This window comes from Conger conger, chromosome 17, assembly GCF_963514075.1.
Source record: "Conger conger chromosome 17, fConCon1.1, whole genome shotgun sequence".
Lineage (NCBI taxonomy): Eukaryota > Metazoa > Chordata > Actinopteri > Anguilliformes > Congridae > Conger > Conger conger.
The window spans coordinates 13,560,350-13,586,711 of record NC_083776.1 but is presented as its reverse complement, the minus strand read 5'-3'; the positions used below and the strand labels follow the sequence as shown (position 1 = coordinate 13,586,711).

The window sequence follows — 26,362 nt, the reverse complement described above, 5'->3', positions numbered from 1 at the left end:
CCCCTGTGCTGCCTTGTGTTCCTAACCCCTGTGCTGCCTTGTGTTCCTAACCCCTGTGCTGGCCTGTGTTCCAAACCCCTGTGCTGTGTTCCTAAACCCTGTGCTGCCTTGTGGTCCTAACCCCTGTGCTGGCCTGCGTTGCCTGTGTTCATAACCCCTGTGCTGCCTTGTGTTCCTAACCCCTGTGCTGTGTTCCTAAACCCTGTGCTGCCTTGTGTTCCTAACCCCTGTGCTGTGTTCCTAAACCCTGTGCTGCCTTGTGTTCCCAACCCCTGCGCTGGCCTGCGTTGCCTGTGTTCATAACCCCTGCGTTGCCTGTGTTCATAACCCCTGTGTGGCCTGTGTTCATAACCCCTGCGTTGCCTGTGTTCATAACCCCTGTGTTGCCTGTGTTCATAACCCCTGTGTGGCCTGTGTTCATAACCCCTGCGTTACCTGTGTTCATAACCCCTGTGTGGCCTGTGTTCATAACCCCTGTGTTGCCTGTGTTCAGAACCCCTGTGTTGCCTGTGTTCATAACCCCTGTGTTGCCCGTGTTCATTATCCCTGTGTTGCCTGTGTTCCTTATCCCCGTGTGGCCTGTGTTCATAACCCCTGCGTGGCCTGTGTTCATAACCCCTGTGTGGCCTGTGTTCATAACCCCTGTGCTGCCTGTGTTCAGCTCTGTGGACCCGCTCGTTGCTGGAGCGCGGAGGCAGGCTGACCCCTGACCTGGACCTCAGCTCCCTGGCCAAAGTGACAGACGGCTACACACAGGGGCGCATCCTGGCAGCGGTGCAGGCGGTGCTGACCCAGCGCAGGCTGGAGCTGCAGAGCGGCCGGCCCCTGAGGGCCCTGGAGTTCATCCCCCCCCTGGCCATACAGGACCCCGTCTACAAGGACGAGGAGGAGAGCCTGAAGGTGAACACAGGCCCCACGGCCAGGAGAGGCCTGCTAACACACACACACACACACACAGTCCGGGGCAGTGTATTTCTACCGGTTGTTTTATGTCTCTATGAAGGGCTGCTAGTTCTTTGGAATAACGTGAGGGAGGTAACTGCACTCTTGAGAAATCAAGAGTGTTTTTCTCATTTTGAACACTTGAGGGAGCACTTCACCTCCATATGAGAGAGGTGACAGATTTGAGTCTGGTTTTGGTCTGATGCTGCGCGCCTGCTGACATAAGTTTGTAGTACAATATGAGCATTTGTGGATGTGTGTGAACACGCGTGTCTGTTTGTGAATGTGGGTCTATGTTGGCATTAACATGGGGGTGATGCGTATATATTTGTGTGTCTATGTTGGTGTTGGTATGTGTATGAGTTTCTATGGGTACATGTATGTCTGTTAAAAAAAATGCATACTGTATGATCATATATGTGTGTGTGTGCTTGCGTGTGTGTGTATGTGAGTGCATGCAAATGCAAGTATGCCAGTGACTGTGCGTTGACCTGAAATCCTAATGATAGACATGATCTACTGCTTGCTTCTAAATACAGTCTGTTGTGAGGGGAGTATTCCAGGAAAGAGGGGGCAGGCACACCATGTGGCTTAATGGCAGACAGAGCCAGTGGGCCCAGCCAGCTTTGGCCTAACGGCTGGATTCACTGAGCCTGTGAAAGACAGCTGTGAGCTCTCTCTCCTGATAGCCATCATTCACACAGCACTCACTTACACACTGGTCCGTGGAAGCTACTGGGAGCAGCATGTAGCTTTCTGTTGCAGTCCAGGAGTGCTGTACGATGTTGACTGGGGCCGTGACGTAAAGAGTATATACACGACTGACTAATGAATCTGCTCTGGTCCTGCTGGGTCATCTGCCTCTTCACGTAGTTTCTCTAAATGTTTAACTCTGAATTTGAATGTTGGTAATGGTAACACCGATGGGCAGTTATGATTGTGATTATGTATTGGTTGAGCAGATGTGATTAGACAGAGCAACATGCTATTAGTTTATACAGCTGGATACATACTGAATCATTTCAGGTTCGTTACCGTGCTCATGGGTGATGTCCCTCTGGGATTTGAACTCGCAGCCTCGCGACTTCTCCAGCCTGACAGGGGCATTCTGTGTGTTCGCAGACGTGGTACAGCAGGACTCCGCTGGGCAAGAAGAGGGCGCGGGCCGCCAAAGCCAGCGAGGAGGGAGAGGCGGGCAACGCCCCGGTGAAAGGGGGGAAGGGGAAGAAAGTGATGGAGGGCAAAGGGAAGGCAGTGAAAAAGAAGAAGTGAGGCATGGGGTCAAAGCGGCCTCTTCACCTGTGGAGTCTCCTCAGACACTCTCCATGAGCGGACAGTAACACAGTCTCATGTAGAGGACACTTCTCCATCAACGGACAGTAACACAGTCTCCTCAGACACTCTCCATGAATGGACAGTAACACAGTCTCATTTAGAGGACACTCTCCATGAGCGGATAGTAACACAGTATCATTTAGAGGACACTCTCCATGAATGGACAGTAACACAGTCTCATTTAGAGGACACTCCCCATGAGCGGACAGTAACACAGTCTCATTTAGAGGACACTCCCCATGAGCGGATAGTAACACAGTATCATTTAGAGGACACTCTCCATGAGCAGATAGTAACACAGTCTCATTTAGAGGACACTCTCCATGAGCGGATAGTAACACAGTATCATTTAGAGGACACTCTCCATGAACCGATAGTAACACAGTCTCATTTAGAGGACACTCTCCATGAGCGGACAGTAACAGTCTCATTTAGAGGACACTCTCCATGAGCGGACAGTAACAGTCTCATTTAGCGGACAACAGCTCTCTCAACTCTCACCTCACGCTAGACCTGGATATTACTCCAAATACACAAACATTTCAAATACTGTCTGTGTGTGTGTGCACTCTCAGAAATAAAGGTATGAAAAGTGCCTAAAAAGCTGAGGCAGTACCCAACAGGTACATAAAATTGTACCTCTAGCTAGCAATTGTACTAATTTGTACGTTTTGTTTGGAAAATGTACACATTACTGTACTTTTTTTTGAAATTAGGAAATTAGTATTCTCCTCTTTACTTTATTTCTGAGCTTGTGTGTGTGTGCGTAATGTATGTGCGTGTATGTCTGTGTACACACATGCATACACATTACCCCTTTTGTTTACTGTTTTCTATTTCGATCACCAGTGTTTACTTTTAATGTTTTAATGTTGATGATGCTCTTGATCATGATGACAATAATTATTATTTCAAAATGTATACATTTTACTTGCACTGCTTTTCTGATTTAAGTTCCATCATGTTAAACAATTAGAACATCTAATTCAATAATTATGTTCCGTCCCAGGGATTTAGTTTTTTACGTAAAACGGGGCATGATCAGCTGGTAACTCGATATGAAATAATTCCAGAATATGAGCGACAGTCAACATTGATAATATAAGTTATCTTCTTCGTCCACTTATACCTCATTCTGTTGCTAAATAACTTTCTTCCCACGCTCCCCATTGGTGCAGTCCCCTGTCAGTCAATGTTAGGACTGACCACTGACCTTTCTAGAGCAGTCTCCAGTTTCTATAGCGGTCTCCTGTTTACACATCATGACTGCAACTGCAGCACACCTCTTTTTAATCCCAACCTTCTTTTCCTCAAGATGGATATTTTTCATTTTTTCATTTCATTTTAATTTTTCATGTTTTTATTAGCTTTACCACATTGCACATGATTTATCTTTGTTAACATATTGTCACGTGACAGTGATGTATTAAAACTGATTTTTGTCACATTTTGGTTTGGAGTTTTGTCCCCCTGATGATTTGCATTTGCTTGTGTGTTTTACCTCCTTTTTGGTTCAGCACGTTGTAAATCACACTATGATAATGGACAAATATGATCCTAAGGTGTGTTACTGTAGCTAACAAGTTACTCAACACTCAATTTTTGTTCATTCATGCATTCACTCAGTTATTCATATATTGTTACTGCAAGGTTGAGGCCATTTTAAAATATACAGTCAGTGAGCACTTTAGTAGGTAGACCTGTACACCAGCTTGTAAATGCAAATATTTAATCAGCGAATCATGTTGCAGCAACTAAATGGATAAAAGCTTGCAGACGTGGTCAAGAGCTTCAGCTGTTTTTCAGGCCAAATATCAGAATGGGGAAGTACATTTTCATCAGTACATCAGCACATTTTCTTGAATTTGCAGCTATGTCTACTCTTTCGCTCCTGATGAATTTATCCATACTCACATACTGTATTTGGTTTTTATTTGACTCTACTGTAGCTCACCGAGGTGAGAGGGTGCTTGGAGTCCCCTAAGACCGAGGTCTCCCCTGACGTTCACCGGGTTTGAGTCGTAACCGTTCCTTCATGGCTGGCTGGCGAATTGCGCAGTTGATATTAAATTGAAAAGGGGAAGAACGCGGGAGACAGGCTGCTGTCAACAGACGGCCCCGGGGCCCTCCCCCCAGTCCACAGGGGCCCAGTCACCGCTGGGCTCCAGGTCCTCCGACCCCCACCCCAGCCACCCCCCCATCCCCAGACACCACATCACCATTCCAGGCGAAGCGGATAACGAGACCACCGCAGTGATGTAAGATTTTTATCAAGCAAAAATAATGAAATAAGATGAAAACTATGAATTAATTAAACACTGCCTTGGTTTTTTTTTTTTTTTTTTTTCACTCTCCCGGCAACAATTCCCATCGTTTCTGTGCCAGGGAGCTGCTAATTAGCCTGTGTAATTTTCACTGTTGCTAATTACAGCCCGGGGGTGTGTGAGTGAGGGGGGTGAGGGGGGTGGGGGTTAGGAGAGCAGAAGGGGGAGGTGACTGCAGAGAGGCACCTTGTCCCAGCTCGGACTGCTGTTCTAACAGGCCCAGCAGCAGACCCACTCCCCACTGCTGCTCCCTCTGTGGCTGCTGGTTCAGAGCTCATAGATAACCCCCGCCGACCTCTGGCCGTACCCTGCCCTTTTGACCGTCTCTCCCCCCACCCTTGTCTCCAGCGTTTTGTTGCTCCTCTCCTACCTATCTCTTCCCTCCCCCGCTCCTCCACCTCCTCTCCTCTCCTCTCTGCGTTCAGTCTGTCGCTCTCCCACCCTCCCCGTGCCCCCTTGGCCCACTTCTTCCCGCCAGATGTGTCCGCAGAGCATGACAAACGCCGGCGTCACCTTTGTGCTTCTTGGAGCCGAAGCTAACGTCTTTATCCGATTGTTTCTGAGTTTCTGCTCATCTGCTCATGTAAGGAAAGGCCTCCGGCTGCAGGTTTCATGTTCCCGCTCACCGTCGTTCTGCGTAATTAAAATGTGCTCTCCTTTTCCTCTCCACCTCTTTTAAAAGAACGTAGCGAAGCACTTTCATCTTCCTCTGTCTAGATGAGAATAGTGTGTCTGTGGTGTTTCAGATTCAGGCAGAAGAGCACAGAAATTTCCTCCCATAGGCCTAAGACAAGCAGGCAGGTATGATTGTGTGAGTGAATGGTGTGCGTCTGCCCTGTTGGTGTGCGATAGATTGCTGACCTGTCCAGAGTGTATTCCTGCCTCTCGCCCAATGCATGCTGGGATAGGATGGATGTATGGATGAATATTCAGCTCCTCCGTGAGTTTGTTGTTACGGTCTGCAGTTATGGTATTTCTGCCTTTCACTGTGCTGCTCTTCATGATTATTCATAATTTAGCCAATATGACACGACACGAGATCCCTACCCTGACAACTTCACAGGGACTATCCCAAAATGAGAGGCTCAGATAAATGCACTCTGTTTATTGTGAAATTGATGTTTTGATGTCAAAAGACGTCTTCCTCAGAGTCTTGTGTAATCTATTTGTCCTGGTTGTAGAGCTTGTAGGGCATTGGGTATTTACTTTTCTGCATATGTTCTACAGCATGTGAATCATCTTCTACAGAACTAACAGATAAAGAGCAGCAAGCAGCTCAATCGGCTAAATAATAGAATCCATCTGCTGACCTCTAGGATTGGTTGCAATTTGGAGTTCTGTTATGTGTTGAGTGTCCACAGCTTGGTGTTTCATCCTGTTTGAATCGTAGTTATACCTCCTTCAGTTGTGTGTTGTGCCCCAGTGGTAGTTGAGTTTGGGTAGAAGCTCCCGAGGTTTTAACCACAGTGTTTCACAATTATATTTTAAAGCCCTATTCTCTAGCTTCAGCCGCATTGGTACAGCTTTAATTGACATCCTTATCTAGGTTTATTTGCATGGCTTATTTATGCAATACTACCTGAGAAGGAGTGACACTGCTGTGCTGCATTTGCAGGCACAAGGATGCATTTTGGATGGGCATTGAATGTATTATTGCAATTATACAACAGTTTTACCGACACGTTTATATATTTAAAAAAAGAAAATTAAACAGTTTTAATTAAAAAAACATTTTAGGTGCAGCGCTTCTGGGGTGTAGCTAGGTTATGAGTTCATGGTATCTCTGTTGCAATGAATCAACCGAACGTAAACATAACGGTTTGGTTTTGGCAAGTTTGAAGTGACTTATCACAGTCGTGTGATAATGTCACTCCTTCGAATGTCTCGCAGCCAATCGCAATTCGAGGTCAGAACTAACAGTTGTATAATATACTATACATTCATAAAACTTCCATCCAGCCATTATTTAACCCACTTATTCCTGGTGCTGGAGCCTATCCCAGCGTGCAGTGGGCAAGGGGCAGGACACCCTTGAAAGGCTGCCAATCCATTGCAGGGCATGTTTATAAAACATATATTTAAAAGTATATTTAATTAAATTGTTATGATTACCTGCCTTATGCTAGAACCTCCCACCATCTGGGCCCGCACACTCCTGCCCACTGAGCATGCAAACTCCTGCTTTACAAGTCCAGTCTTTCCACCTCTGAGGTCCACCTCTGAAACCAGGCCTCAGGACACCTGTCCAAACAGACGTGAGCAGGGTCGAACACACTGGCACATACGGGCACGGCAGAGGGAAGAGCTTACCTCAATCTGAAAATAATTACGCAGGCAAAAAAAGAACAATTAGCCAGCTGGGTATTATAAAACAAAGCAATTAATGTTATGGTAATAAGCTGGATTTCAAGCAATTCCCTATCATTTGCTAATCATTTGTTAATTAGTCTGACTTGTTAATACATCAAATTGCAAAGAGTGATTAATCGGACAGATTCTGGTATTTAACAAACTCCTCCTAATGTGTAGCAGTTGGCAGGAACACTGCTCCACTTCTGGAGCGAGAGGGGCCCTTCTGGATGAAGTCGGGCCCTAAAGTTCAGAGCAGGGATGGGGGAGAGGTCTTGCAGTATGGAGACAGCCCCTAAAGCACTGTAGGAAAACACAGCTCACCTTCTGGACTAAAACGGACCATGCCATGGTAAGAGGGACCCTAATGTTGGGAGAGGGACCCTTTAGTATTCAGAGGGGCACTGAAGTAGGAAGCAGAACTACAGGAGGGAGATGGGGCCTTTAATACGGAGCAGGGCCCTATGGGTAGTGGTTGGGTGTAGAGGGACGATGGGGATTGTAGTCTTCTTGCACAGAGCATTCCAGAGTGTTGGGAGTTGTGAGCTGTCTTGCCTATAGTGCTATCAAAATCCTCTCTTGGGGGTGCCAAACTCTGGCTTCTGCCTGCAGGTAGGGGGAAATCACATTTTCCTGTCATAACCACCCCCCAGTTGCTCTCTGTAAATGGGGTGGAATTCTGGGCACCAGATCCCATTCCCAATTCAAAAAGAGGAAGTGCCATCGGACATCGATCTTCCCTCGCGCCACAAACTCAGGGCCAGTGGTTGGGGTGGAAACCACCTTTTGGCAGGTAGAGCAACTGCAATGGAGAGAGCTAACCCAGTAGCTGTCCCATGGAGAATTGCAGCAAGGAGCCACTGAATACAGGCCAGCACAGAGAATTCCAACGCATTCCTGCTGAGAAGCTATTAACAGTAAACACATTAATGTCCCATGGAAAAGTGCATCGGGACCACACACATAGATAATATGAGAATGTAAGTACTTTATCCTGAAACCACAAAGCCCTCTACCAGCTGTCAAGAAGGTTCTGACCCATTCAGCACATACACCAGAAAACGTCATGTCGTTGGCTGACAAGCTAAAGAAAACTTATATTTTCTGAAAAAAGAGCCTAATTATTGAAGAGTAACATTTTTCAAAATATTCTGATGGATCTGCAGAGGTGTTTGACAAAATGCTCAAAGCAAAAAATAATGGAATAACTGAAATAGTATTTTTGATGGGGGCTGTTGTTACTGTATTACTTAGTAATAAACAATAAATCCTTCACGTCTGACAATCATCCTCTGAAAATATTGAACTCTTTGCTGCTTAGTTCTGTCAAATACATTTGAAATATGTTACATCTCTGTGCTTCATATGGGTTTCTCTCATCTTTTCTATATGGTTTATAGCACAGTACCACCTGCAAACCAACCTATTTTATTGTTATTTATAGACGATTTTTTTGAAAGTATGTTACATTTCCTAATGAGATACATGTCAGGCGCTGGCCGGGGTGGGGGCGACAGCCCGGTGGTGGAAAGTCGGGGACAGTGTGGGAAAACCCCGTAATGACACGGAGGAGACGGACAGCAGCAGGTGCAGGCAGCAGCCTCTGGAATAAATGAGCGGTACGTGTGTGTGTGTGTGTGTGTATGTGAGTGAGTGAGTGTGTGTGCGTGTGTGTGTGTGTGTGAGTGTGTCTGTGAGTGAGTGAGTATGTGTGCGTGTGTGTGTGTGTTTGATATACGATGGAAAGTAGAGCCAGCAGTTTGTCACTCACCACAAGGTCTTTGTGCCCTGCCCTCTCGGTCTTTTCCTCTCTCTTTTTTAAAGACACACCAATAAATACAGGCTGAATATACAGTGTGTGCTCAAAATGAAATGAAGCCCAGCTTCGCACAACAGAAAGCGGTTGACCAAAAGCTGAATCAGAAGTGGCTTTGAAAAAGGTTGCACGTGTGACTACTGCAAACGGTCACTGCAGCTCATCCAGTAAGCAGCTGCTCCACTTGTCTTCAACCATCCAAAGTCCTCACTCCATAGGCTGCTGGTCAGCCAAAGTCCTGCATCTGGCCTACACTGGAGCCAACAGGACAGCTTCTTCTACAGGATGTACTTCAGCCCTACACATCAGCTCCAGCACTCAGCTCTGCTGCAGCAGGGCGACTTGCACTCCCTGTCAATCCGTGGGTTTTCACTAGGCCCGACCACAGAGCTTCTCCAGCCAAGCTCCAGCCCGGTCTCCTATACAAACTGCTCAGACATAGCCCATTTTGCAGCTTGGTCTGAAGACAAATCTCTTTACTCTTTACAAAAGTCTATACTACTCCTCTACAGGGATACCCTTATCACATTACATTTCCTTTATTGATCAGATGCATTTATCCAAAGCAACATACAGTAACTGCATACTGAAGGTCATCAGAACAACTGCAGTACTTTGGTCAACAGGGTACAATGCTCCTGAGGTATCAGTTATTCATTGCCATGAGCATCAAGTCTAGGTCACAATTTAAGCATAGGTTAAGTCAGTAAAGTTATGGCATGTCATAACTAGTTTAGAGTCATGATTGCAAGTGACATGTTAAAGAACGACAATATTAAGTTGAGGATACAAGCGCAGCATGAAAGCACTTGATGAAGAACCAAGCAGTACAGGAGAGTGCTAGAAGACAAATATTCAAGTGACACGTGGGTGTATAATTATATTAGTGACTTACACGGCAGATCAAACAATGCCTAATTCTGTTTGACTTGTTAGGGCATTTCCCAGATATTATGCATCTAAGCTTTCATTGTCATTTGTGTTTTGGAATAGCTGCATTTGATATCAGTGAAGAAAAGGAAAGTGCAAAGATGAAAACATGTGAAATGAAGATAGTATTATCCCATCGTTGTTTAAAGTGTCTACAGTGCATTCCGTGTAAGGTGAACAACTTCTTGAACTAACGATGCCTTCTATAGCAAACCGTATAATAACCAGGTAACTTTTTGGCCTCAGAAACGATCACCCAGGCGGTGAAGCTTTTTTCAAAGTACTTTTCTGATTTCTGCACTACAGCAGTACAGTTGCTTTTAGTGGTCTCATGGACCAATGCATGGGACACCCTGATTGTGCGATCTTGAAGACGTTATTGTCGCCATCACAAATGAATTGTTGCATGCAGACTTTGACAATGTAGCATAAGAGAACAGTCAAGGTGAATCTCTCTTCAGTTCTCACATAAATGCTCAAGCTGGTTAATTAGCCTTCCGCCGCTGTAATTCAGGCAAGGATGACAGCACATTCATATTCCTTTATGGTGATGACAAATTCATAAAATGGCCAATTTATAGCACAGCGAAAAAGGCTTCAGAACGCTAAAACGAAAGGAGAGATGTTTTTCCATCAGTGCTCTCCCTGCTGTGAAGAGGTAACATTTCAAATAGCGTAAGCGTAAGATTTTGGCTCCCATGAAAAGACCCCATTCCTGCACAATTTCTAGAAAATTCTGAATTCTGATTGTGCTATGTGGACAGTTGCCGTTCGGACTATGGAGTTAGGATAGAGGTTGAACAACGGCTGGATTAGGATAATCATTTGGTGAACAATATGTTTGCTGTTTTGAGTGATTGGTACCTTGCATGGCACGCTATCACCATTGGTGTGTGAGTGTGGTGCATCCATTTTATAGCGCATTAAAGTGCAAAACAGGACATCGACACGGGGTGAATGCCGAAGAGGTTAAATTACGGTTACCTAGGGTTAAAGGGTCTTCACCTTTAAAATGATTCTTGCACTGGCAGACTTTGTAGAAGCTAGCCTTCTCTAACATTTATCCAGTGACATTGGGATTACTGTTCAAAATGATTAACCTGTGAAAAGGGGGCTGGTGTATAAGTGTGTTAATTCCACAGTACATGGGAGCTAATTGACAACATTTATATTGTAGGCCGATACTCATTCAGAGCATACTGCATTATTTTTAAATGGTGCAGTAGATGCATTGTCACCTCACAGGGAGAAGGCCCAGGGTTCGAGTCCTGGCCAGGGTCCATCTGTGTGGTGCTCTCTCTCCCCATGCCTGCATGGGTTTCCCCAGGGTACTCCGGTTTCCTCCTGCAATCCAAAGACATCTAGGTTAGGCTACTTGTATGTGTGCTCAGTCAACCTACCCTGTATGAATATAGCAATCGCCTCTCATAGCTGCTGTCATTAAAAAGCACTAAAGACAGCTGTAGCCCACTGTCCTACTTTTCTTCTTTTTTTCTTTCGCAGAACTGCAACATGGGGAAAAAAGCTCAATCTAAGGCGACAAAGAGAAAACATTAAAATGTTTGCTAACATCTTTAGATTTCCCAGATGATTAGACCAAGCTCCCACGGCAACCAGGACAGACCAGACCATCAACGCTGGGGTTGGGGAGGAGCGAGGAACCAGGTGAAGGCCCCATTACAGTGCAGATGTTCTCCCCCCTCAATTACACCGCGTTGGACCGGGCTAATTGGTGACCAGACCCTGAAGGTCAGACTCTCCAGAGGGGAATGTGTAAATCAGAGGCCAAGCTGTGTTCACGAGCACGGGGTGGGTCAGGGTTAACTCGCCTGTGTTTTTTTCTCTTTTTTTAACAGCACCCCAAACCAGAAGCTCGGGTAATTATTCACATAGCTTCCTCCGCACGTTCCCTTTCTTCCTACGCCGCCCAGGAATCCCTCTGGGACAAACCCAGGTCATTAGGCTGTCGTGTTGGATGAACCGGGAGACCAACAGGCCTGCTTCAGCCATTACACTTTTCAAAGGAACAGCTGGCTTGGTTGTCAGCTGAGGACAGGTCGGCTGTGGTCAAGACAGAAAAGTTTTTCCAGAGTCCCTTTTTCAACTTGTCTGAAGATCTTTGGTCGGGTTTAATTTTAGGTCGAGTGTAATTCTACATTGGCATTCAAGCATTAAAATTAGAAGTGATAGGCTTCCACATACTGATGGGGATTGCTGTATTCACATGAACTGTAAGAAGGTCATATGTGTTTCTTCAGCTGTTTCTCACAATAAGTGTGTATGGGGTCTCACTGCCTGATGAGGACAGGTAAGTACGAGACATCTGATCGCGTCCACACTGCAGAAAGGAAGGATTTTTGTATTTGAAATAGGCTAAATCCTTCACTTCAGTGTCCACAGGATATAAAAAATCCACTTGATTTATAATTTGCTGGTGCCATTTTATAACAGTGATAACATATGTGGGCATATCCCTTTAAGAGTGTGCTCATCTTATACAGCATATCAACAAAATCCACCACCGTGTTTGCAGTCAAATTGAAGCGCTACAAATCTCTCGTGTTTAGAATAGTGTTTAACTGCTTAGCTACTCTCCCACATTTCTTTTCAGGCAGTTGACAGGCTGGTATCAGGGGCTAATGTGTGACTACAGATCGGCACTCTCTTTTCGTCTCTCAGAGTTGCCGAGTAACACGATCTGTCTCGGGCCCAGGCCGTTCTATCTTTAAATCGAGGGAAAGACAACACTCCGCTGGAGCTCCTGGGGGGGTGTTTTCATCACAAGGTTTGCTTGCACAGGTTTGAAAACCTGAGGAGTTAACTCCACTTCAGTTTTTACTGACCGGCGTCAGTGAACACCCACGGTCACGACGGGATGAGCGCACCCCACGACCTCACACCCGATCACCCGGTGGGCTCGGACTTCGTCAGGCAGCTGAAGGGGGCGTTGGCGAGGGGCGACCACCAGAAAGCGGAGACACTTCTCCGGGCCACAGCAGTGACGGGGAGGAACCCGGACGCCACGATCGAGCTCTCGAACGACGACTGGATGAAGGACCCTTCGGTCCAGCTCCCGCCGGCCGTGCTGATGGGTGAGTTCCTCGGGCGATCCCCCGTGGCGATCACGATTTTGCTCAGAAATCGCTCGATCCCTTGGCCGCTCCGCTGCAGAACGTTGGCTGAACAGAGAACCTCGTTTGCGAGTCAGAGTGAGCACGGGGGGAAAGCAGATGGGAGAAACAGATGGGGCATTTGACAGGGCCCGGGCCCTGCAGCAGTGCTCAAGCTGGTGTGCCGTTTCTAGCAGGGGGAACGCCGATGAGTCGTTTAAGGCCCCGCCCGATTGGCTCCAGCAGGGGGGGTGTGGCTTCTCACAGTTCAGAGCAGAGTGCTCACTGTGTGCAATCCAGTGAATCGTTAATCCTGAAATTTATCTACAATACAGTTGTTACTAAAAAGATACTTGGACATTGAAATGTCACATGCACATACAAACTTAATGACAGGCACATGAATGAAAGTTGGCTTTGAACAGACTAAAGCCGCACAGTGTTCCTGCTACTTGATGAAAAGCTGATATAGATCTTGTGGGTCAATACTTTGTCTGGTATGCCTGCAAATGAAATTGACTGCAGCTGATTGATTGTAGTTGACCAGCTTCTCCCACCGACTGTCTGCATAATTGTTTTTTAATGGAAGCTCTGAGGTTGCACATTAAATTTACACAGAGCTGCAGCCCTTTCCTACTGGATTCTGCAAGGTCAACAACATTCATTGGCCATGAATCTGTCAGTAGTGGACTTTAGATGGCTCTTATTTTTCATGCATCTAATCACATGCTGGAATCTGTTTCATCTTATTCTTTCAATACCTCCAAACAAATAATTGCATTTATTGTGCATTGGATCATTGGATGTGCGGACACTGGCTTTTGCTGATTCAATAGCTCCACCTGTCTTGGGGGTTGGCACGCTAAGAATCCTGCTCTTGATTCTGCTTCTTGTCCAGATGGCATCAGTCCCAAAAACATATTCTGACATATTCTCTTCAAATCCAAGTCATTTGAATGCATATGACTGCAGTACTCCTGCAGGTCCTAGAGGGCTGCAGCCTCTGCTGGTTTTGGTGTGTTTCCACACTGAAATTATTCCATTTCAGTCCTTGGATGGTTAAAGAGTCCACACACCTTGCTCCCAATGTCTAAACTGGCCGCTATTTCAAAGTAAGTCCTGGCCCTCCAGTTTAACACAACTTGGCCTGAGGGGGACTGAGGAATGTTCTTTGGCCTGGGAAACTGGCCAAAACAAATGCACACAGGTGTTCTTCAACAAGGAGCTGGACTCTTCAGGTGATTTACAGGCATGAAAATACAAAGCGATTGTCTGCAAGGGTCAGACATCCAGAAGAAAGCAAAATTGATGGGATTGAGAAGGTAGAGTTGAGGTTGATGGAAGCTTATTGGAAAACATTTTGTATTTTACCATCTGTATCAGAATTAGTGACTAACCCAACAAGATTTAATCATGACATCACTGATTATTGGATATATTAATCTTTAATAACCTTTTTAATTGAATTTTTATTTATATATTTTCTAAATCAGGAGATTAATAATATTTTATAAAATACTATTTTTACAAAGGGGAGCTTAAAATAGTTTGTGGACATAAATTTTTGCTCTCTGAGAGTGGTTTAAGCGAATATAGATATACAGAATTCATTCCTTTATTAGGAAAGGGACCTTCTCGTGAGGTCTCCCAAGAACTGTAGTTAGAATGGCACATGCAGTTATACCCACTGCTGCTAATTGCTAATTATCTTATCTTAAAACACACAATGCAACCTTCTCTCCAGAGATTACACAGTGGGTCGTCATAAAAAAAAACAGTCATTGCATACATCTGGTGATACAGTATAAATATAGTGTTTAAGAGACAAATGTTCCTTTCCCCTCTTCAAACATGTCACCCTCCCTATTAAACATGCCAACGCTGTCTCTCATGCCACATTCACATTCATGGGATTAACTACAGAGTCCTGCACAGGGCCAGAGTAAAGCAGGAAAAGGACAGACAAAGGGAACGAAAGGTCCCTGTAGTGTCATTACAGAGAGCGTGTATTACCACGGGTAATGGGGAAGAAGCGGGTGGCCCAGCTACAGAAGGTGAAGTCACCGTTAAACAGCCAGAAAAAATGTGAGACCGGTTCCCTCGCCAAGGCCCGGGGGCTTCAGCAGACCTCGGTGAAATGCATATTTTAAATACTTGCCACTGAAGATGTTAGAAACAAAAATGTATAATCATACGAACCAACCAGTATTGGTGAAGTTTTTTATTGTCAGAAACTGGTGTGAAAGTGTTTATTTGGAGGTGTAGCTTCAAAATTGATGGGATTGGATTATGATTTTGACCACATTTTACCCTATCTATCACTTTTCCATCACTCCCACACAACAAAATGTTGACTTACGTCATGATTTTATGACAGAAATAACAAACAAAGCTTGTCTAAGTATGCAAATCTGATCAGGCTACTTTTGCACAGCAGCTAAAATGACTGCATTGTGGACAGTCACCCGAAAAGATTGGCTTCAAAAAACGAACCAGGCTTGAGCCTACTTAATGCGTACTGTCTCAACAAAACTTAAAGGTCTAGTCTAGTGCTCAGAGCCGGCTCTACGATTTTGGTGGCCCTAGACAAGGAAAAAATGGAGGCAACCAACCATGGACTGGGGGAAGCAGTTGCAATAATGATAGAATCCAAAAAATCGGCACAATTAAAACATCTCAATCAAGAATCAGTGATATTTTGTAAAACTTGAAGACTGTACTCAAGTACACTAAAAAATAAGACTTTAATTAGCTGTTAAGTCATAGATCAGGGCTGCCCAACCCTGTTCCTGGAGATCTACCTTCCAGTAGGTTTTCACTCCAACTGTAATTTGGCACACCTGATTCTAGTAATTAGCAGTGTATCTATGTAATCTCAAGATGAATAATGAGGTATGCTTTGCTACAGTTGGAGTGAAAAGATACATGTCAAAAAATCTCCAGGAACAGGGTTGGGCAGCCCTGTTATAGGTCCTTTTGGTTTTCTGTACAGTGTAAGTTCTAGGTCCTTTTGCTTTTTCCATACAGTGGAAGTTGTAGATCATTTTAGTTCTGTACAGTTTAAGTTGTCTAGGTCCTTTGATGTTTCTTTATCTATTGACCTCACTGGCTTGGCTGCACCATTTAATGACACATATTTATCTCAGCTGTAAGTGGATACGTGAGAATGTTAAGTGCCATTGGGGATGTCAGCGGGGGTAGCAGAGTGACCGCGTGGTCAGTCACATTACTCAAAGCCACAACGCTGTTGCCCATTGTTATTTTCATATACTGCCCGCTGCCGTTCCCAATATAACAGGCCTACAGTGGTGATATCACAGGGAATGTATTTTAGGCAGGCCTGCCCTCTGCCTGTTTACAAACCCTGACCTACTTGCCCTTTCTGCACCCTGACACACAGACCCTAGGGCAGCACAGTCTGGGTGGGGTGGGGTGTTGATGGTAGTGGCTTTCAAAGTCTTAGGGATAGGGGTGTTTCACATACATACATTTGAAACATGTCGACATATTTCATATGCAATATGGGCGACTCATCTATTTTTTGTTTGACTGCAGTTAGATAGATGCATTTTGTAGATGTAGACAGAATGCTGAATATATCCATTGATTTGGGAGGTATTCTGTATTTTTGTGACAATACATTTTAGTGTCCGTGTCAGTTTTCCCTTGTCGGGGTTAACCAGTCTTGTGATTTGAAGTAGGGGGGGTCCGGCCAGCATTCCACCCACCCCACCAGCCCCCCAGACTATAAATAATGCAGACAACAGACAAACAGAGGGCATAAATAACCCCTGTTGTGAGCCGAGGGGCAGGTAAGAGCCCCACGCCACCTGGAGCGAAGGCCATTCCCCAGCCGCCAGGGCTCCTCACCAGGGCAAAGCCATCCCAGCGATGCTCGTGCGAAAGGGCAGCGCGCTCGTCCCCCGCCCCCCCCGCCCCTCCGGGCGCCAGGGACTGGGACGGGGGCGTGGGCGGCCGCGGCTCCACCCAGATGCCGGGGAGGGAGAGAGCCGAGCCCCTGGAGAGGACCAGCCAGCGCAGGAGCAGCCTCAGACAGCCCGGCATGGCCTTCCCCTGCCCCCCCACGCTGGACGCCCTGCTGGGCCAGCACTGGAAGGACCTGCAGGAGGGCTTCTCCGACTACGAGACGCTCAACAGGGTGCTGGAGTTCCAGAGCGACGAGCTGCAGTGGACCTCCCAGAAGTGGGGTACGCTTTTTCTGTGTGGGTTGCGGAATCAGGTCGGGAGGCGGGGGGGGGGGGGGGGGGGGAGGGGTTGAGGGTTGTGAGGGGGGTGGGTGGTTCCATAACACCTCCAATTCTCTGCGTTCTGGGTTGGGTCCTTTCTAATCTACCCATTTTGATCACCCAAGACCTATGTATAGAGGTTAACATGCAAGCGTGCAGGTGAAAATCAAGCCCTACCTGGTTCGGTACTGCTCATGTTGCGAAAACATTGATTTACACGCGGTTCTTAGCCGTGTTCTTCGTGTGAATAAGTATGCCTGATGTGCCCCGTATTTAACGGGAACCTTATTTCCATTCCCAGCGGAGTACATCACAAAGCGCATGTGTCTACTGTAAGCTCTGGGGCATTAAAGCCTGTGTAACAGTTGCTGGATGCCTTTCTCCCCAGCCAGATCTGGAATCCGCACCAGTGGACTCGGGCAAATCGCTTGCAGCCCACTGGCTCCTAAGATCTCTGGCAGTGTAAATACTCTATTCAGCACCTTATACCAGACCTATTCAGAACATTCTGGAGAGACTGACTCCTCCCAGCTCTGAGAAGCTGGCAGTGCTGCTGATTTGTCAGAAACATCTGCGCACAGAACCAAGCTGAACTAGGCCCTGAGGACGAGCAACGCTGAGTGATAATCCACTATTATCACCATGGCCGGGAGTGCTCTCTCTCTCTCTCTCTCTCTCTCCCCATTTGCCCTGGCTTTCCTGGGGTTTATTTATTCTTTCTTATTTGGTGCAGTTGTGAACAATAGCCAAGCCAGGCATTACTTTGGTTTGTAATTCGGTTATTAGAGAAGTAGTTCTGGTTGGCCAATCACACGGTTCGTTGCAGTTCGCAAGAAACGGTTCAGAATTATACTGTAGGTGGCACAGATTACGTCCTTCAGCTGTAATGGTGTAGTCAAAAGAGTCATGCGCTTGAACAGAGTAATCCAACCGTTATAAACCCTGAAATAAATCAAACCGTTCAACCGTGAAAAAACAATGCAGTCCTGCAGTTTTGGCCTATTGCTGGCAATTGACGCAAAACCCACGCTGAAAATCCTGTAGATGTGCTTCGTAGGAAGTACAGGGAAAGCTGGCCGGGGATACTGCAGTTTTGTTGTTGACAATAACAGCCAGAGGTTGACATGCGACCAGAGCTCTGCTGGACAGGAAACTATGGAAAATATTCAATTAGGTCACCCTGTGAACTTCTGGGAAAGTGAATTATGCACATAGCAGGATAACAGGGTTACTGTGGCAGATAACAGAGGGTGGAGAGGGGCCTGGAGGGAGGGAGGGACCACAAGGAATTCAGGACCGCTGTTTGACTTATGATCACTGGCCTCCCATCCTGTCTGCGATTGGCCACCTGATCTCTGCCCTGATTGGCTGCCCTCTAAAGCCTTGTCATGGTAGATTAGCCCCATGGGCCAGGTCTCGGCAACAGAAGCAACCAACGAGGAGGTGGTGGGGGTGGTGGTGATGGGGGGGTATTTGGTTGGCATAAAAAAAGGCTGCAGAACCACAGGGTGGGGTAAATGCTCGCTGGAGCCAGGTACTTAACCTGAATTCAGTGGATGTCCAGCTGTGTCTGGGGATAACGTGTAAAAACGCAAGCTATGCAAGCTGCTCAGAGCAAGGGAATATGCCAGGCGAATAAATAATGTGAGCACCCACCACCTTCTGCCAGCATTCCTATCGCAAAGCCCACCATCCCAAACGTACCCCTCCCCCCCGCCAACCTAACCACCACTGCAGAAGCAAATCAGCTATCAACACCCATAAACCCAAGAGATCAACCCCATATCTCAACTGCAGTTCAAATCCAGGGCGCATCTAGCCCAACAAACAAAGGCTATATTTAATACACGGAGAACAATGAGTTATTAATAGACAAACAATGAGCTGGACGGGTTGATTTTCTGGGGTGGAAATTTGGGGTGGGTGAGGGGGGTTCAAACAGAGGCCTATATAACCACATTCCACACGGCAGGAGGAGACTCACACCGCCCTTTGGACGGATCAGTGGTACGGGCAGCGAGAGGCCATGCTCAGGACCTTGCGCTTGGAGGACCTGTGCTCCACCATCAGGCTGGTGGACCACCAGGGACAGCAGGAGGAGCAGGGCCCCGGGTTGGGGACGGCCCAGCTGGAGGAGCCGGGCCGCGGGTTGGGGAGGGGGCAGCGGCCGGAAGAGGAGGGGAGTGAGGGAGAGAGGCGGTGGAGGTGGAAGACAAAGGACGTCAGGGCGGAGAGGCTCTACTGGGCCGTCCTGACGGGGGATGCCAAGGCGCTGCGGGCGCTCCTGAAGAGGAACTATGTGGACGTGGATGTGCTGTATGATGTTGGGCGCGAGGAGCTTGAGTGGCGATCCAGCACTGTGGCCAACTTTGGGCACTCAGGTAAAGCCCAGAACCTGTCCTCCTGAGAGGAACAGAGCTCCAGCGTTACCTACACCTCATCCTTCACCTCCATGATATCCCTGGGAGAAAATCTGGAGCAAGTTGATTGAAGGGTTCTGTTTGTGCTCATGGCAGACATTACTCATTGATGTGTGATGTTCTGTTGAATACAAGCATAATATCTGAAGAACTCTCTGGAACACCCTTGTGGGGTGGAACAGGTGCATTGCTCTGGTGTCATGTTCTTCCATCATACCGGGGATCTAACTTGTTATAGCATTAGGAATGCAGGTTAAAATCCCAACGGTGTCAGTGATAAAAAGCCCAGAGGACGCTGGGGAATGTAGTTCTGACGCTGTGCCTCCCCTCCCTGTGGTTGCAGGTCTGTGGTCGCTGGAGTACAAGCGGGAGCTGACCAGTCCCCTGTGCATCGCGGCGGCCCAGGGCTACACCGAGTGCCTGCGCTACCTGCTGGAGCACGGCGCCAGGCCCAACCTGACCGCCGGGGGCAAGACCGCCCTCCACGAGGCCTGTGAGAATGGCAACACGGACTGCGCCGAGCTCCTCCTCGAACACGGGGCCAGCCCCAGCCTGCCGAGCGAGGACGGCTACACGGCCCTGCACCTCTGCAGGACGCCCCAGACCTTCCGGTCAGTCCCCCCCTCCCGTCCCCCCCTCCGCCTTCCTTGTCCACGTCCACGTTCCTCTCGAACCCAACCGACACCCTGTCACCTACATTCCTTTTTAGACCTCAGATTTTATTCAGTAGAGTCGCCTCCGTTCAAACCAGACACCCTGGAGTCCTACTCACCCTCTCACATAGCTCTCCCCTACCCTACCTTTGTAAGGTCTTTATCAGCCTTACAGATGAGCTTGTCCAACCTGGCTGTTTAGCTATATGTTGACAATGCTGAGTCAAAGATTTAATGGGGAAGCATTACAGAGCAGTGTTTATGAAACCTTACATCACAAACCAGCACACCTCCCATCTCCTGTTACCACCCCGTGCAGTGAGAGTTAAAATAGGAGCAAGCTGCTCATGGCATGTTTGCTCGTATTCTTTTATCTGGTCAGCAGATGTGTGGAGCTGACTTACAAAGTTCCCGTAGTTCAGCTATGCATTTGATGGCCAGTCAGGCCATGTGATCTGCTCAAGGTTGAGATGGCAGAGACATCCCCTTCACCCTGGACCCTGACTCTGTTGTGTGGTTTCCCAGCCATGGGGCCGATTGTATCTATACTTCATGCACTGTATGCGGCAGGACTGACGCCTAATTCTTTTTCAATATGACTGCTCGGTCAGAATTTTCACAGCTATGCAAAGGTTCAGCTGTCACTGTCAAAAGTTCTTGACGGTGGAAGGTGCATGAGTGAAATGTGTACACCTTGCATGCGGTGCAGGATAACCTGAGAACATGGAAAGTGTTTCAGTGCAATGATTATCCCTAATGCTGACATTTTCACACGCGCAAGAGCACTTATCACAATGTCATATACTTTTTTGGTAATATTGGCCTATGTACTTTCTGTCTGAATGTGGAATTGGCTTTAAAAAGATTACAGTGCATGACTTTCATTCCTACATCTATTATTAATCTTTTTTTGGAAAAAACGTGCACCCATGGCAGACATTCTAGATTTGTTTCTACTTTGTATTCTCTATTAAACGGAGAACACAGAAATAGACACTGTACCTTGTTCCTGAAACGATTTTCTGGAACATTTGGGGGACATGTGTCAGTTTCAGCTGGTTGGACAGTCATCCAATCAAACTGTGATCGAAAGATATCACTAGGGTGGCCTGTAGCGTAGTGGTTAAGGTAAATGACTGGGACAGGCAAGGTTGGTGGTTCAAATCCCGTTGTAGCCACAATAAGATCTGAACAGCCGTTGGGCCCTTGAACAAGGCCCTTAACCCTGCATTGCTCCAGGGGAGGATCGTCTCCTGCTTAGTCTAATCAACTGTACATCGCTCTGGATAAGAGCGTCTGCCAAATGCCAGTAATGTAATGTAATGTAGCACTGTCTGTAAAATGGCTGCAGTGAGCTTTGCCAGGCACCTCTCAGAAGCATGGTTAACCCCAAGCGGTGCCTGTGCTTGAGAAGTGATGTGGGACTGTGGGGTTTGGAGGAGCCAAAAGACAAGGGACAAAACAAGAGGCAGTCATAGGTCACGTAATTGCATCAAATGAGTATGAATCCGTTCAATTCACTCGGCTAATGAAATATTCTTCACATACAGACGGGGGGGGAAGCAGTGTGAGAGAGAAAGCAAACTGCTGAACGGAGAAGATTGGCTGGCAAAAACCGCGCTGTGATCTTTGTTTCGCGGTAAAAACGTCCAATTCTCCCCGACACCCCGATGCGGCCGGATTCCCTCTCTGATCGCGACGGGACGGATGAAGAGGCCGAGCTCGTTAGCGCGTCGACAAGCCGAAGCGGGGAAACGCGGCGCTAATGATGGTAGATTCGCAGCGCGGGGGGGGGGGGACCCGGGCCGCTTTTTCAAACAGCGGTCTGCAGGTTAACGGCGCCGTTGGCGGTCTCATCGACAAGTTCAAGGCTCCTCCAATACCTGCCGTGTATTTTTTTTTTTTCTTCTTCTTTCTATTTTACACTCTTCATTAGGAACGCTGACCCAACCCGGCGAGGCAGGCCTAATTATGGCTCACCGATCTGATGCTATTTATCGCAGCTCCGTTTAATTTCCCATAAAAGGAGGCTGAAGAACAGAGCGCGGAGGAGAGAGTCAGACGAGCGCTGGAATGAAAGAGTTGGGCTCCCACAGCGCCCGTCCACAGATTCTACCGATATATGAGCCATTACACGATTGACATCAAGCGGCGTACACAACCACAGGACACAGGGAACTAATATCCGTCACATTCATGTGAAATGAGGGGTTGAACCCACTCCTTCAGCACTGTTAATGATAATGATAATGAGCAGAACGACAACGGCAACAATGATGATAACGATGACGACAACTTTCAAGACGGCAGATTATTCTAAGCATCCATAATCAGAAACCAGTCACAATTGAGGTTCATATTTTCGTAATAGATACTTTATATTTAGATCTCATTAATCAACTTTTCATGAAATATGAATATAATAATTTCTTAATCATTAACATAATTAGATTGCAGTGCTTGTTTTAAAGTGCAAACCACTCACTACTCACAAATAGCGTCTGAATATTCAAAAACTGTTTGTCCTATCCGGTTAACTTATTAGAGTAGGCAATCTATCCTGAGGCTATTTGTAAGGGGGGTGGGGGGGGAAGTCTACTTTAGGACAGGTACTGCAATTAAATGTTAATAACATTTAAATAATATATTAATTAATTGTTAATGGATGTGTTCATTAATTAATGCAATCTTAATTTAAAATCCCTACCACATTGTAGAGTATATTTTCAATAGTATGTGATCTCCATTCGTCTAAAGCAGTGCTTATATCCGACAGCGCAGAAATGACAGAAGAACGTAGCTTTGCCTGAGAGGGACTGTGATCTGCTAATACGTTTTAAAAGAGCTGTGAGTGGTCCATAATGTGTACCAGATACAGGCTCTATTCCTGCCTGTCTGGAGCTGAACCTGCTCATATTTGTATCTTATCTGTACCATTTTGGTACAAAGTGCCTAATTAAAAAGCAATATACTGTTGTCCACCCTAGCTATGTTTCCACCAGAGTTTGTGATGAAGGTTTTTGTGTAATGTGAGTTTTATTTCAGCCATTTTGAATAAATACTTGAGCCATGACTGGGTTCGGATCGGTGCCGACCGTGTCCCTCCGTCCCGCCGCAGGTGTGCGAAGGCGCTGGTGCGTCACGGCGCCAGGGTGGACGTGTCGAGCGAGGAGGAGGGAGAGACCCCCCTCCACGTGGCGGCCCGTCAAGGCCTGCGGCAGCACACCCAGCTCTACCTGCGCTACGGGGCCCAGGTGGACGCCCGCAGCGCGTCGGGGGAGACCCCCCTGGGGGCGGCCTGCGGAGGGGCCCAGGGGCCCCCGGACGAGGGCGAGGAGCAGGGCGAGGAGGACAGCTACCTGCCGCTCTGCCGCATGCTGCTGGAGTACGGCGCCAGCGTCAACATGGCCGACGCGGAGCGACGCACGCCCCTGCACCGGGCCGCCCGCAACGTGCAGCGCCCCCTGGTGGAGCTGCTGCTGGAGCACGGGGCCGACGTCAACGCGCTGGACTACAACGGGGCCACGGCGCTCTCCAGCGTCCTGCAGAACGCCGTCATCAAGGCCCCGCTGCAGCCGCACCTGGTGGTGCAGACGCTGCTCAACCACGGCTCCATCAAGATGTGGCCCCTGGCCCTGCTCAAGGTACGCCGCCCCTGCTCCCAGCAGTGGCGTAGCGGCCTGTTCCGAAAATATGTAATTGTTTAGTATTCAAATACTTTTCTGTGGTCGATTGATCTTGCCTGGTGCAATTGAGCCAACCAAGAGGACTAGAATGTGGTATTTGAACTTTTTGAGAGTATTTCTTAGGTTCCAACACATCAGACAAGCTCCGTAAAGTGTAGAAAAGTATTTGAATCCAAAACAATTTTGACCAAGGTAGCTTGGCAGTAAGAAGGCACAGAAAGCCAATGAACTAATCCAGTATATATTCAGAATACTCAAATAATAAGATAGAAACACTTTTATTTTTTTTAAACCATTGTCACCACTAGATGCCCTTATTTTCAACTGTATACAGTATTCCTGTCAGGTATTTCCGTCTTGTTCATTTCAGGTTCTGACAGCTTGCGCTGCAGCTCCTAAAACAGTGGAGACCTTGTTCAACTCGTATACCCAAGTCATTGTCACGTACAAGTGGTGTGACGCCATTCCAGAGGAGATTGTGCAGGTGAGCCACACACACTAACGCTGCCTCAATATGACTAACAGCTCACCCCTCTCGTTCGCCTCTCATAGACACAACATTGAAACACAAAACCCAGTACTGTGTCACACCACAGCAAAACCAGCGACAGGAAACAAACAGCACTCTGACACAACCAAATCACAGGGGGAAAAAAACAACTGTGGAAACAGTTAAAACATCAAAAACTGGCCAAAACACTGCAAGAGATATCTCAATACAATGAAGAAACAGCATAAATACCTCAACACTTCTTAACATTGTGCAGAGACCCCTAAATATTGTACATGGAAAATGCACATGAACACAATTCAACAACCTGGACACATTATCACAGACACATTATCAAAATTTGCCAACACAGCAAAGCAAGCAATGTTCCTTGGTATATCCATGACATGACCACACAAGAGGGGGAACCTTGGCACTGAAGAAATTCAATTTAACCGCAACATTGGGGCAATGCCCAAGCGTCACAGTGCCAGGCAACAAGGTCAAGTGCCCACCACTTTGCTTATCACGTTACACTCCAACACAAAGCCTAGAAGAGAGAAGGGGGGGGAAGGGGGCGGAAGCACACATGACTTTCGCATGTCGGGCATCAAAGTCCCAAACCTCCCCAGACAGCCAGACGAGTTGATTGCAGCGAATTTGCGGTTTAACTCCTCGTGATTAGCGCGTTAGGCACGGGCTCAGGGAGAAGGGAGCGACGCAATCCAACGCGGTTCTAACGAGGTTTCACCTCCCCACCCTTCCCTTCTATTTCGGTCTCATTGGTTGTAACAGTCATTAATTATGTCATTATCAAATAACCGCCTTTTAAAATCTGGATTAGTGAGGCTTGCAGGGAACATTCGCCAGATCTAATTACTTTGTCTGAAACATTTGTGGACCTGTGGAGTAAAGCTGTCTGACTCTGTGACGAACGTCTGGACCGGCTGAGTTCATGTCAGTGTTGTCTGGAAGTCTAATTGAATGTGTCCTGTGCTTTAGGAAGTCAGGTTTTCCATTGTGTGTCTTCATGAACCTGCACTGCTCTGTGAATGCACTTTGTGTGCTTAATAATATTATCTATATATTATATATTATATATTATATATCATCAGGATCTATGCATGTTGTGCGTCTGAGAGTTTTACCATCCACCGTTGGCATCAGAACAATAAGCCAACCATCAATGGTTCTTCAGAACTCATATTTGGATACTGTCTGTAATTCAGTTTTTTGGTTAGACGTATTAAAGGCGGGAAGAGATTTATTTTAAGAGCATGACACTTCCATTCCTTGAAACAGTGTAAAATTACCAGGATCTGCCTGCCTGTTTTACTCAAAATTAGTGATGAATTTAAGAGTTACACAACTGCCAACTACACTCAGTAACCCTACAGGGTGGGGCACAATTGGCTGTAGTCACCCCTTCTGGTCAAGTAGGGTGACCAAAATTCACCTGGGCACACAGTGTCTGCCTCCTGCACCTCACTGCGGAGTGGAAAGAATCGGTAGAGCAGAGTGTTTTGGGGGAGAGGTCACACTTGCATTCGCTCTCCTCAGTTTGACGCAGGGAGCATAAGGGGCGGTCAGAAAGCGCAGTGCTGAAAACTGACCGCGGCATGTCCGTTTGTCCAGGCGCACGAGGCCTTCTACGAGTCCCTCTTCGCCATGGAGTGCCGGCCGCGCTGCCTCCAGCACCTGTGCCGCTCCGCCCTCAGGAAGCACTTTGGGAAAGACTGCCACCGCCTGCTGCCCCGCCTGCCCATCCCCAGACCCCTGCAGCGCTACCTGCTGCTGGAGCCCGAGGGCGTGCTGTGCTAGAGCGCCCTGAGAGCGCTCACCTCCCCCTGAGAGCGCTCACCTCCCCCCGAGAGCGCTCACCTCCCCCCGAGAGCGCTCACCTCCCCCCGAGAGCGCTCACCTCCCCCCGAGAGCACTCACCTCCCCCCGAGAGCACTCACCTCCCCCTGAGAGCGCTCACCTCCCCCTGAGAGCGCTCACCTCCCCCCGAGAGCGCTCACCTCCCCTCCCCCCGAGAGCGCTCACCTCCCCCCGAGAGC

General features: G+C 47.4%; 2 protein-coding genes across 2 annotated transcripts in view; both read left to right on the top strand.

Moving 5' to 3' along the window:
- iqca1 (IQ motif containing with AAA domain 1) overlaps positions 1-3,110 on the top strand; it is a 58,210-nt gene extending 55,100 nt beyond the window's left edge. The window contains exons 19-20 of the mRNA XM_061225856.1: positions 662-900; positions 2,065-3,110. Of these exons, the coding sequence (XP_061081840.1) occupies positions 662-900; positions 2,065-2,214 (389 nt within the window). The 3' untranslated portion in view covers positions 2,215-3,110. The remainder of the gene's footprint in view (positions 1-661; positions 901-2,064) is intronic.
- Positions 3,111-12,392: 9,282 nt separating this feature from the next.
- Positions 12,393-26,362, top strand: asb18 (ankyrin repeat and SOCS box containing 18). Its single transcript, XM_061225875.1, has 5 exons — positions 12,393-17,014; positions 19,817-20,084; positions 23,245-23,770; positions 24,183-24,296; positions 25,938-26,362. Exons 1-5 carry the CDS (start codon positions 16,798-16,800, stop codon positions 26,121-26,123), a joined length of 1,311 nt encoding a protein of 436 aa, XP_061081859.1. The 5' UTR covers positions 12,393-16,797; the 3' UTR covers positions 26,124-26,362.

Coding starts and splice junctions, on each gene's coding strand:
- asb18 (XM_061225875.1), top strand. CDS start 16,798: ATGCCGGGGAGGGAGAGAGCCGAGCCCCTGGAGAGGACCAGCCAGCGC. Junction 23,771..24,182: donor GGCCCCTGGCCCTGCTCAAG/GTACGCCGCCCC, acceptor TGTTCATTTCAG/GTTCTGACAGCTTGCGCTGC. Junction 24,297..25,937: donor TTCCAGAGGAGATTGTGCAG/GTGAGCCACACA, acceptor CCGTTTGTCCAG/GCGCACGAGGCCTTCTACGA.